General features: G+C 40.5%; 1 protein-coding gene across 1 annotated transcript in view; it reads left to right on the plus strand.

Moving 5' to 3' along the window:
* LOC134534122 (uncharacterized) overlaps nucleotides 1-5,496 on the plus strand; it is a 259,877-nt gene extending 254,381 nt beyond the window's left edge. The window contains exon 11 of the mRNA XM_063372209.1: nucleotides 4,476-5,496. Within this exon, the coding sequence (XP_063228279.1) occupies nucleotides 4,476-4,531 (56 nt within the window). The 3' untranslated portion in view covers nucleotides 4,532-5,496. The remainder of the gene's footprint in view (nucleotides 1-4,475) is intronic.
* Nucleotides 5,497-13,798: the final 8,302 nt, after the last annotated feature.

Here is a 13,798-nt window from a genome sequence, read left to right on the forward strand (position 1 = left end):
CACACTCCCGCAAAAACTCCCGCGGGTCCTCGTTGTCTCTCCCCGCAAACTCTGGCAACTCAAACTGCGTGCTCACGTACCGCACTACCGGCCCATCTGCGTCCGCGTGCCTGTCCCCCTGTTCCCGTTTACTGTCCTCAACTGTGCTGTCCGTGCTGTTTGCGCCCTCGGCCGCGCCGCCGGACCCGCAAACCTCGTTTTTTACGTCCATTTTCGCGGAGTCTCCCTCCTCACACAAGTCCGTTTCGAAACTCATTAGATCGTATCTTTCTTGTCCCGCCTGTTTCCACGCCATCCTGTCCTCCTGTGCTACTGATCCGCGGATCGTGAACACAATCTCCCCCAGTAATACAATACGATCCTCCCCAGCGCGTTATCTTCAGTCCGAGATACCGCTGCACCGCCGTCTTGTATTTCTGTCCCCCACGACGCGCTATCTCTCGCCGAAACGTCTCGTGTTCGCGCCGTTCCCGCGCTGCGTTATCTCCCGCCGGCGCGCCGGCGCGACGTCTCGAATTCGAGCCGCTCCCACGCCGCGCAGCCGCACCTGCTTCCGTTCTGTCCTGCACCTGCGCGCTTGCGTGCGCTTGCGTGCGCTTGCGTGCGCTTGCGTATGCTTACGGCCACACTAGTTGGGCGCCAAATGACGTCCCTCGGCTTCAGGTCCCCGTTTTCCCGTTGAAATAAATGTCCTGTTATGCCCGTACTGCCCTCGTCGGAGAGGTGTGGGTCCAGGCCAACGTGGCCGGGACCGGGAAAGGCGGGACCTGGAGGGAGAGTGAAGTGATTGCGAGGAATGTTGGTAGGTTGTCGCAAGCAGAACACGGCATTAACGAATTTCACGAGCCGTCTTTTATTAACGCTTATAAAGTCCTGCCGCAGCCTGGCGGAACCGTCGCGGAACAAGTGCCCTACCACGGCGACACGGACTCCCTGATGACGGGGCGGTTCTCAAATACGTTTCGGCGCGAATCGTAAAGTTTATTAATGCTAGGCTGACCCAGTGAGAAAGGGCCCGAAGACGGAACGCTGTACATACGCGGCCCGTTACGTAATGTTCCGTGGACGGCGAAAAGTTCAGAGACTCGTAGCACCACGTTCGCGTTGTAGAAACTGCCCGCTAGACACGTCTCCCGATGACTCGTAAGTTAACAATGCTAAGCTGATCCGCGGTGGCAGCTCAGCTGCCGTGACCGACTGCGGACTGAGCGAACGTTCAATCCCGAGCGCAACGTGCGCGGCTCGCGGAGCAACGAACACGTCTGTCTCCGCTCGAGACCAGGACGCGACTGCCTCTCCCCGCTCGCCCGCGGGCCGGCGCCCGCGGGTGGCGGGGAGGGAGGGGAAAATCGGCCGGCGTGGGAGAGAGCTCCGTCCCGCGGCGCGCCAGGCTGCAATTACATACTACGGCGAAACACTTCAGAAAAAGTTATTGAATTATTTACAAAGACATACACGAGACATTAATTACACAGCGAACTTGCACAATGAATAATAAATAAAATAAGTTAATTACACACATTCAAATCCCTTAATCGTTTACAAATATATACACACTGAAATAAAAGATAAAGTCACATAGAAAAAACACTCGTTGGCATGCTAGGGCGCACGCGGGTGCGTCCCTGGCCGTCGCACACACTGGGGTTCACTGGGGGGGAAAATAGGCCCCCTCAGGCCCGCGTCGGTGGCCAGGTACGGCCTCTGTATCTGGGAGGGTACGACGACTGTCGTCAGTACATATTGTGTGCCAAACAGCTATTTTAATTTCTTAGATACTATCATAGAGTAAATTTACTGCTTTGGGCAGTAACAGCTTGGATAACAAATTAAAAATCTGTACTTTAATGTTTGCAAAATTGGCCTCTAAAAATAATTAATTTTTCACTTCTACTGATTCTAGATGTACAGAAATTTGCTGCTATCTGTCCCACACAATTAATGTTGAAAACAACACTCATTTGTGCAGGTTGCTAAATATGTATCACTTTAAATATTTTATTTATTTGCAATTATTTACTAGTACTGTAAAACTTTGTTTAACCATCACCATCTGAACTAGGGCTGTGTTGAATAACTGAACAGACAATGACATACAGCAGAAATCTCTTAATATGTACATATGTATATGTATGGTAATGTGATTTCATTCGAGGTTTGGAATAAAAATAAAATTATTTAAAGATGTTTGATCATTTGTTGCTACTTACACATTTTTTTAGACTATAATGGATAACAGAAACTGACAGCTAAACGAGTGACAGTTAATCAAAGTTTTACTATATTTATAATGTATGAGGATTTAGTTTAACAGCTATAAAAATAATGTCAAATTTTTAAAAAATAATATTAAATCTGCTAAAAATTAGTTAACATTTAACTATACTAATACCACAGAGGTAATAGGAAGCACATTATTTCCTAATTTGCTAGTAATTATTGCATTATAAAAGACCTGAACGGTGACCAATGTCAGTTCACTTACCGTGAGACATTGAGTTTGAACAACAAACGGCATGTCGCTGTCCAGGGTCTGATGCCCGATGATACCACTTCCAGTGTGACCTGATGTCTGTCAGAAGCTAAGAGGCAGCAAAGGATGAGAACTCAAGGTGTTGATTAAGCCCTCTCTTGAACAGCCCCTTAACTTTAATTCTTGCCCTCGGAACCGTCAAGGAAAACCAAGGCTCCTCTTTTTTAAAGCTTGCCCTCAGAGCTGTCAAGGGAAACCAATGCCCCTTGTATTTAAGGCTTGCCCTCTGAGTCATTGAGAGAAACTGAGGGCCTGGGAGAAAATAATTTTGTCGGGCCCCCTGCCTATTGATTAATGTATGTTTTGTTCCCAATATTTAAAAAAATAAATTTAAGGACTGTAAACATTACCATTGCCATAATTTTAAATTGATCTGCATGTGTCACGTAACTTGTAAGGTTTCCAATGAATTCTATTAGCAATACACTAGTAATTTTCATCCTACTATCAGGATAAACTAATGCATTAAAAAAAAATAATCTTGAAAGCCAACCAGGTAGTCAACACTAGGTAGTGTTCAGAGTGAAATATTTTTATTTTTTTTATTTATTATTTTGCCTTAGGTTTATCGGGCAAAGAAACTATGTACTCATACACTTGTCAGCTTGCTAGTAAAATATAAAAAAATTAACTGAAAGTCACATTAAAAGGCAAAAAAAAAAAAAACCTAATTATTTTTTTATTATTTTACTTTTTAAATGCATTTTATATGCATAATATAAGCATTAACTACTACTTGCATGTCAAGTTGGCCCCGTCAGACACAACCTGACTCATACGAACACAAATATCACTTAATTGTTGAGAGGGGATCCAAATTTTTAATTTTTTTTAATTTAAATTTTTCTGCATCGTCATGACAAAAAAAATGAATCAAATCAAAGAGTGAAAGATATTCCTCTGTGGGGCAATCTTTTTTGCCAGGGCCTTAAGTTCATACGTATGGTCATTATTTTTCTAATAAATTAAGTCCGAGAAAGGTTATAAACGTTCATTAAATTGTCCTCAATTTCAATTAATATTTTTTTTTGCTGAGCCACTGCTAGGCACGATCGATCCCGGACATATAAAGTGAATAATTAGTTATATATAATTACGACCTCTGTTTTCAAAAGGTCAGGCAATCTCGCAATCACGTAGCCCAACCGACCAATCAAAGCATAGTATCATTTCAAGGTCATCTTCAGAAAGCTAGAAAATACACTACACGTTCCATGATGTTCCGTAGTGAAATTTTCAACAAAATGTGTATTTCTTCCTGATTGGCTACAGAAATACTTTACTGCGAATGTTTTTCAACATTACTGCACAGTCACATGCAAACATGTTGGATTTTCCAGATTATAAATTCTAAGAAATGCAAGAAACTTAATAAAACAACCGTGGTAGAAGATAATGTCATAACTGCAGCACTGCCTGGATTTCCTAATTGTGGGGCCTGAGAAACATTATGAATTTCTAAATCAATTAGATGTCCAATACTCATACTGCAAAATAGTGAAATATAATCCAACAAAATTCAAAAACATACATTAAAACTTAGTTAACATTGTTTTTAAAAATAATCAAATAAAAATATCTCAAATGACTGTGCATAATACTTAATACTACATGAAACATGATAATCAAAAATAAAATATTACCTTAATAGAATACCTGCACTAGCAGTCTAAAGTATAATTCCAGCTCAGTTACTTTTCTAGGGGTAAGTGGTTATGCAACATTACATACCGATAAAGCAAAACGTGGAAAATACAACTTACATGTGTACAGCAAGTATTGTTGATTATTCCTGTTGCTGTGATTATGTAATTTGGTAAGGGGTTTTGTAAGTACTAGTTTTAACATTTAATTGCTGTAATCCAATGCAAGACCTATGCTATATGTGAAATGAAAAATACTATTTATACTACTTTAATCAGAAGGCAATTGTTTGTTTCAGGATCACGTGCATCAAAGAGGAAAAGGCATTTTCTCCTGAAATGTTGGCGTTGGTGACTGTTGACCGTACATCACGTGTATACACACAGTTGGCAACTGGGCACGAATTCAGATCTGTCCATGTTCCTTAAATCACTCACAAGAGTTTCATCCCGTGTGAAATTTCAATTCAGTGAGAAGAATGTGATTTGTTGGACTGCAGTTTATATTGTTGCATTACTTAAACATGTATTTAACATTTTAATTATTGTATTGTTTGAGGATGGTATAACACTGGTGCTCCAGCAACTGATGTAGCTGCCTGCAGTTTTCCTAAATCATGTCTTGCACCGTTAACGTCATTGCTTGCATGTCACACAACACACGTGGGTGGCGCGTGTGTGGGATTGCTGTACTGTCACAGACACACTGATGTTCCTCGCAGGACAGCGCATAAGGGTCGTTGCTGAACAATTACACGTAGTCACAATGATCATGTTTTACAAAGAAAATTAGTGTATTTTTATATAAATTGAGAATCACAAAAGATTGTGTAAATTATTTTAGAGTATGAAATATTTTGTATATTTTTTTCTAAATATTATTGCTTGGAGATGTTTAAAGTATGTTAGTGAGTAAGAATTTTTGTAGCGAGTTGTTTTGCATCGTCTTTCTGCAAGTTGCAAGTTGATTTGGAAGTGAAAACAACTGGTATGTATATAATGGTTTTGGGCCAAAGAGTTGTGTTCATGTGGTTCTAGCAGATTTTTATTTCAATGGCTGTAACATTAATACACTGGCTTAAAGTTTTACTCATATATTTTAAAAAAAAATTAACTCCGCCACTAAGCTACATACATGTGATGCATTATATTGTAGGACCTAGTATTATTTGAACTTTAAAGTAATGTGTATGTAATGCAGGAAGAAGTAAATAATATTGTATTTTATCAATTGTAAATATATAAACAAGTGTGTTTTACACATTTACATACCTGTGATTTATAAAAGTGCATTAGTTAAATAAAAATATTCACAGTGTACACTTTATTTCTTAAACACTTTAATTGCCTATTGTCAGGTAGTGCTTAAGGCTGTTTTCCTTTGTCTACCTGGGGTGCCAAACAGTGTTCAAGGCCAGAAAAAAACATGTCATTTTCAAACTGCTCAACTTTTCAGAGGGACCTCTATTCACAAATAGCATTCATCAAACTCGTAATTTTGGAATGCTAGAACCTATTCTTCAATTGTCTCTGATTCGAGAGTAAAAATGACTAAGATGAGTTGCTTTACTATTTTAGTTGCTAGTTAGGTTGGATAATTAAGGTGAGTGCAGAATATTGAGAGTAGCAGTCGCAATTGTGTAGCACATTGATTTTGATGATTCTATATGCCAGGTGGTATAGTGTTGACATTGGAGTCGCAATTCAAAGAACCCAGGTTTGAATCACTGTCCGGCCATCATGATCTCTTGTTTTCCAGGCAGGCTATTCACCAACTTTCACGAGTTACCAACACCAGCAAGGACCACATCACTGAAAGTCCGTAAACACAACTTTTTTTTGTACCCCACATATGATCACCGACTACACTGCCATCTATGAATCTAAATATGAAGTAATGTGATTGAAAGAGCGCGATGATTAATTGTATCGAGGAAATAGATTGTCAACGTGTTTTGTGCTTGAACGGAAGCACATTACTTGCAGAGTGCTTAATACAATTTTTAGTCTGCTTAAAGTTCTTATTAAAGTACAAACTTTATTGCATCTAATTTCATTTTCTGCAGTTACCATAGAACCGATCAGGTGGTAATGTATTACAGTGGGTAAAAAAAAAAAAATTAACAAGCAATAATTTTAAATAACAATTTTTTATTAACATTTATAATTTCATACATACATTTTAGCTCCATAATAAACATTTAAATTGATTTTGATCTTGAATAAAAACTAGTTCACTTTAGTAGCGCTACCCATTGTGCAGATTTTAAACACTACCTGGGTACATAACGGGCTATTTATTACCACCTGCTGAACAACAGCCCTAACTTTCTTTTATTAACACTACCCATAATTTGGTATATTTTCTAAGCACTGTCGCTCAGCATTTTGGCCTCCGTGACATAACTTTTGTATCAAAACACACTTAGCTAAAAAATATTTTTATTTCTGTTTTCACATTGATTTTTTTTTCTCCGTAACTCAATAAAAGCCACAATTGTTTTGAATCACAACTAGTCAAATAAAAAAAATTTTGCAACTCAAGTTCCTAGATTATGAGTGCACGTATAGAAAAAAAATTCAGTGGTTTCTTTTAGTTCATAAGCTATCTTATCCAGTTTTCTTGCAACTAGTACTCCTCTACATAAGAGATATACAAATTAACTTTATCAAAATAATATGAAAGTAATGGTATATAAAATATATTTTAATACTTATGTAGATCTTAAAATATGAATGTGTTGAATTAATAACTATATCAGTGAAATTTCTCTTTATATAAATGACAATGTTGCATAGGTGCCCTAAAAATAATGATAGGATAGCATTTAATTACAATAATAAATTTTATCAAGAGTTAACTCTGAATTGAATGATATTTAAAAATTCAGCCTCAATGAAGAATAAAATTAACTCCTGAAAAATGTTTTATTAACATTTACTTATCTTTTGTATTTAAAGTCGTATTTAATCTCATTTTCTTACATTTTTTCATCAGTCTGCCATTTTACCTTGATAGATAAGGTCAGTAGCAAGTAACACCATCTTTGTCCCAGCTATTATGTTAAGGTCATTATGATGCACGATATGGTGACAATAGAGCATGGTGAATCGCTATGAAAATATTTAACAACAGAACATTGCTGCTGACCTTAACTTCGAGATAAGGTCAACCTAAAAAGTTAGTGAATATACCCCCAGGTAAATGCCAGGGTGGCTTATGGTTTGTTACCCTCCTCAGTCGTAACAGAGTACGTAATCCTAAGTAATGACATTACTTTGTCACACTTCACTCTTTCTTGATGACTTGTGTAACTAGTGGATCTTTTAGTTTCAGAAGGCAAAATAATGATTCCTTCTAGATAATAGTAGCTCTATTTTTATTTTACTTATTTTATTAATTGATTGACAAATATATTTATAACATGGATTTAAAATTACATTATCAAAAGAATGGGCCGGCCCTTATTAGACAATTTCATTGATCATTAACACAATTTAAATAAAATTTGCAACAATAAATAGGTTAAGTTCCTTTCACAATAAGCACACTTAGAGCGAATAAAGTCCTGAAAGAAAAAATTTATGGTGTTCAGATCTTTTCAACATCGTGGCTTAAGGTTATTCTGAAGATCTAAAAAAAAAAACTGAAGAATTGGAAGTTTGACGGTGGCTGGCCAAAGTTATGCTGCTAACGAGGCGTCTGGGCGCCTTAGTCTTCCCCATTGCTGGAGGAAGGACACTCGAGGGTGGAGTGGTCAGTTCAGCATCTGGCCCTTGGAACCTCATCCGGCCCTTGGAACCTCATCCGGCCCTTGGAAACTGATCTGGTCCTTGGACCCTGTCATACAGGGAGATGGCTTCCAGGATCAGCCCGGGTGCGGAGCTCGCGAACCCGCGGTTGTCGCGGATGTTTCCATGATTTAAAAGAAAAATAAATTAATAAATTATGATTAACAAAACATGACTACTCCTGCGAGGTAGACCTACACAGACTGACTAAATGCTAATCACTAAAGTTGTGGGAATCATATCCCTTGCCTAACTGTTAATTTCAGCTTTTGTTCAGCTCATTTTTTCCACTGGAGGAAAGCAATTGTTTAGTGCGCTCAGAAAGAGGTTTGATACTTAAATAAAACCAGTCTGTAAATACTTCCTACAAACAAACCTTATTGAGCTGATTATAAATTTAAAATTCAACAGAAAAAACTTAATCATAAAATTATTTTTATTCAATTTTGCCTCAAATATACTTAGGTTAACATTTTCTTTATAGTATGACGAAAGTTGCACTATATCTACAGTTAAATGTTAGCTAAAGATTGTCAAAATTCTAATGAGTATTTTTTAAGTTGTCAATATTTCTTTTAATGACTATAAATTATTTATATTAAAGGATAGTTGTATTACAATAAATTTAAGGTGCACACACCAATACGTTTGGTATGTCCCATAATTTTTACAAACGTGACTAATACGAGTTTTAGTTACTACACATGGGTCTGCCAAATTTGTCACACATTTCCATTCATTTATTTGCATTTCATTTTCACGAAATACCGAAGACTAAGATGTTTAAACGTAAAAAAAATTAATAAATAAATAAAAACTGCATTCCAGTCGATATAGAAAACACAATTGCTCCAACAAAACCTATGACTGGGAATGCGCATAGAGTAAGTAAAGGGAATGCGCCCAAACCACGAATAGCAACGCAGCTTCGGTTCCAGTGATACTGTGATTGTTGTTAAACAACTAATAGCTGCACGCCTTTTCTTTTACCGACTTGGATGCAGATATTTATTTATTTTACTTCGTGTATTAATTCAAGCACTTTACAGAAGACCTAAACTCCAATCGTTCTTGACTCGCCGATGTTGCACAGCTCCTGTTTCTACCGCGATAAATACAAACTTTTGGTCTCTACTCTCTGAAAAAGATTTTTATTTGTAATTTACGATTGTAATAATCTTTCCTAGAACAATTCTCTAGTAACAAATAACAATAATAATTGTTGTCTAAGAGGAGGAAAAGGATGCATTAATCCCGACGTCTTATATTAATATTTTGTCAAAATTATAATATTTCTGGACCCTATTTGGATTTTATTTTTAATAATATTATTACTACTAAAACATATTATAGTTCTACAATAGTGATTTTCTATAAAAATAAAACATTTGCAGTAAACTTTAACTAACTTAGTTACTTTCAATGCATTTCATGGTCTGTGTTAAACTTTTGAGATGACTCTCAGATTGTAGAATTTCTTAGTTATTAATTAGAACATTTCAATTACTCATATCTTACTTTAATTATTTGATCAAAGGAACTAAAATAATTGAACTTGACGCCGACCACCAATGCTCCTCTATGTCGCATAGACCGCTATGCCTCATCAACGTCTCGCAAAGGCGTGTGCACCGAATGCGCTTGTGCGCGCAACAAAGTGTAGTTCGTGCAACGAGGCGAACGCCAGGCAACGAGTGCTACGTTGGCAGAAGGATCCGGCCGGATGTGGCATATCCCTCCGCCTAACTACAACAAATGCAATTATGTATATTTTTCCACAGGTTTTTATTAGACATTATTTCAGTCCCTTCAAAATTATGTTTCACTGTGCGCCTTGTCCCGAACCTGGCCGGTTCAGTTTCCCGCGAAGTTCACACGTTTCCGTGGGAGGGCTGACTGGCGAGGGAGGTCGCGCGCGGTGAGAGCGGCAGTGTCCTTCAGGAGCTCGGATAGGCCGGCAGCCTTCGTGCAACGCGGAACCATCAACTCTTGCTTTCACCGATATGTAGTTTCAATAGTTATAATATTTTCTTAATCTTTTACATACAGTTCCGTGGTCGGCCACAATTTACCATGAGGTATTTCGCTTAAATAAATCAGTGCTCCAAAATGAGTATTCAGCATATTATGTAAGTAGGTACTGTGGGGAGTCTACGAGACGTTACGTCGGCGCTTCACGCAACAACCTAGCTTACTGGCTAAATAGTTTCAGCCCGCACGGGGCAGCCAGTAGGCGACACGTGCCACCAAACTTATTAACCAGTCAATATCTGGGACAAGTCTAAGAGTCATGTAGAGTCACCGGAGTTACGGGCGTACATGTCATTAGCCCAGTGTAATACGTAATGTGTAATAGTGAAGTGTTTTATTGTCAAGGTATAATTTGTCATGTTAGAGTTTATTTTGTAACCGCCGCGTCGTGTGCAAGAGTACGTCCTTCACGCGTAGTAAAATCATGAGCCGCCACTGAGGAAGTGGGCTGTGCGTGTGACTATTTGATTCGGGACAACCATTACGGCCAGAACAGGCAGCACTATGTATAGGGCTGTGCCGTAATAAATTCATCAGGCATCAACCAGTAACTTTGTGTTCTTCTTCAGGCATCCCAAGTGGCCATTACAGCTCGGGGGGCTCTACTGCGTTAACCCCTACCTCTAGCCACAAGGCCGAACCTACCCTGAGGTCACGAACCATATAAAAATCAAGTAATAATCAATGGAGGTAGAGGGGACGGTGTCAAACTGATGTTGAAAACGAGATCATCACATGACAATAAAATTATAGGCCCAAATGATCACGAACAGTAAGCTTCAAATAATGATAAAAATGATTTATTAGAGTCGTAATTTTAACTACAGGATAATTATAAAGTACGTGAAACATTTCAAAAAATCAGTACAGTGAAATGGCTAAGAATTATGTAAAAAATTATATACCACGTGAAAGAAAAACTCTCAAAGTTTTTTTTCACTAGTTAAATGTTCTATGTGTCCACCTTGCATCTCATGAGACACATCTAATCGATAGTCCAATTCTGCCCATACCCGACCCAGAATATCAGGAGTGATGGTAAGAGCAGCTGCTACGATGCAGTGGTAGAGGTTCTGTGGTAGAGGTTGAACATAAACACTATCCTTGTTGTATCGCCACAAGAAAAAATCGCAAGGTGTCAAGTCCGGTGATCGTGGTGGCCATGGGCAGTGGCGTAGCGTGGGTGGGGCGGAGGGGGCGTCCCGCCCTAGGCGGCAGCCCGCGGGGGCGGGTCACCGGTGAAGCGGGTTGAGATCTGATCTATGATTCATTCATTACATGTGTCAGACACACTATAATGTTCCATTTTTATCTAAAATTTTGCACACCAACTATTTTTTAATATTTATTTAAAAGAAAAACTGCGAAATCACTAATTTTAATTAAGCACCTATAGAATGGGGGCGGCAAAATGGGTCTCCCGCCCCAGGCGCCAAGATGGCACGCTGCGCCACTGGCCATGGGAGTAGCACATGGTCAGCGGCCGCCCCACGGCCCATCCAGCGATGTGGCACATTGTGGTAATGAGGTGGAGCACCATCTTGTTGGAAGATGAAGTCCCTGCTGTCAGCTTCAAGTTGTGGTATAAGCCAAAATTGCAGCATGTCGAGGTAGGTGATACCAGTGACAGTTCTCTCAGCGAAGAATAAGGGGCCATAAACTGTCTTGTTTGACATGGCACAGAACACGTTGTCGACGTTAGGGCCATTCCCGTGGTTCGGAGTCGCTGCCCAGCTCCTCCGGTAGAGAGGGTACGTGCCACGTGACAAGGGAACTACCCTAACTCGGGTGAAATAAAAGAGTTTATGACGTTAAGTTGTGTTTACTGCACACGTCACACACTGTACATGGGCTGTCACGGCTCCCATCTGTGACAGTCCATCAGGGCGAGGCCCGGCTCCACGCACTTTGAGCACGACACGACACTACCAGCGACCTGACTGGCGGTGACACGACAGTGACGCGACTGACGGTTATGTGACTGATGGTGACGTGACTGACAGTGATGCGAATGACGATGACACGAAAGACTGTTACGTAACTGCCGATGCGAACGACAGTGACGTGACTGATGGTGACGTGACTGACGGTGACGTGACTGACAGTGACGCGAATGGCGATGACACTAAAGACTGTGATGTAAATGCCGACGTGAACGATGGTGATGTGACTGATGGTGACGTGACTGACGGTGACGTGACTGACATTGACGCGAATGGCGATGACACTAAAGACTGTGATGTAAATGCCGACGTGAACGATGGTGATGTGACTGATGGTGACGTGACTGACGGTGACGTGACTGACATTGACGCGAATGACGATGACATGAGACTGTGACGTAACTGCTGATGCGAACGACGGTGACGTGACTGACGGTGACGTGACTGACAACGCGAATGACGGTGACGTGACAACGGTGACACGACTGACAGTGTCCGTTCGACTTTCACTCACAACTTTGCGACCGCACTCTCTCATCCCACTCAGGCGACTCCCTCGACCCACGCTCTGCGACGTCTCAGCGGCCTCCCCCCTTGCTGCGCGCACATGAATCCTCCCTCTTCCCTTCGTGTGCGAGTGCGTGGAGCCCACAAGGTCACAAGCGGGGAGACGCGACTCAGTCGCCCGGTAAACACATCTACAGGTACACAAAAAAATAGATATTTACACACTCACATAATTACATAAATAAAACCCTTATGAAAAGCACATTACTGTTATGGTGGTGCCTCTGCAGGGCGTTCCCCTCTCGGCCAAGGCCATTTGTTACACTTTTGCGCACGGTCGCTGGAGCACACTCAAGCCTGAAGCAAGCCGGAGGAGCACTTGGGACAACATCAATGTTAACTTTTGGCGAATCTCGGACGTGTTCGAGAGTTGCTTGTGGATTCTCTGTCCCCCATATGCGTGTGTTATGTTGGTTGACTCTTCCTGAGAGATGAAAAGTGGCTTCGTCACTGAAGATTTAATTTGCTTGCAAAGTCATCGTCTTCAAGACGGTTCTGCATGGCAATGCAGAACTGCAGTCGGAGCAATTTGTCATCGTGGCTGATGGCTTGCATTAGCTTCAATTTGTACGGCTTCACTCTTAATCACTTACGAAGAATTTTCCACACTGTTGGCTGAGGGATGTTCAATTCTGCACTAGCCCGATAAGTTGACTTCTTGGGACTCCGCACCATCACGTCCTGTACACAATCCACTGTCTGTTGTGACACGCCTGGCCGACCCGACCGTTTTGCGTCGCACAAACAGCCGTCTTCCTCGAATTTCTTGTACCACTTCATTATGCTATTGTAAACTGGTGGTGTTTTGTTAAACTTGCCACGGAAAGCTATTTGGACACTCACTACCGATTCGCTACGGGCGTATTCAAGCACACAAAAGGCTTTCTCTGCCTGGTTCGCAACCATTTTCAGCAACTACATGCACTAGCGCCCCTGTCGGTTGTTTTTTAAAATAGCCTTTTGGCGTTACATTCAAAAAAACTTTGAGAGTTGTTCTTTCATTCGGTATATAATTTGTTACGCTATTATTTTCCATTTCACTGTACCGATTTTATGAAATGTTTCACGGACTTTATAATTATCCTGTATATGTGGCTGTGGCTTGTTGGCTGGCCGGGCCCCTAGCCAGTTGGTCTGGTTTCGGACAATTGCTGGTTTGATCGAGGGAGGGCGTGGCCTGTCTCATTGCGATCTAGTTCTCCTCGTTTTGCATTCGACTTCGCGGAAACCTTCTTCCCTCGAAATTGGGAAATAAGAAAGAATTATGATTGCTTGTTGAAAATAAAAAC

This window comes from Bacillus rossius, chromosome 7, assembly GCF_032445375.1.
Source record: "Bacillus rossius redtenbacheri isolate Brsri chromosome 7, Brsri_v3, whole genome shotgun sequence".
Classification (NCBI taxonomy): domain Eukaryota; kingdom Metazoa; phylum Arthropoda; class Insecta; order Phasmatodea; family Bacillidae; genus Bacillus; species Bacillus rossius.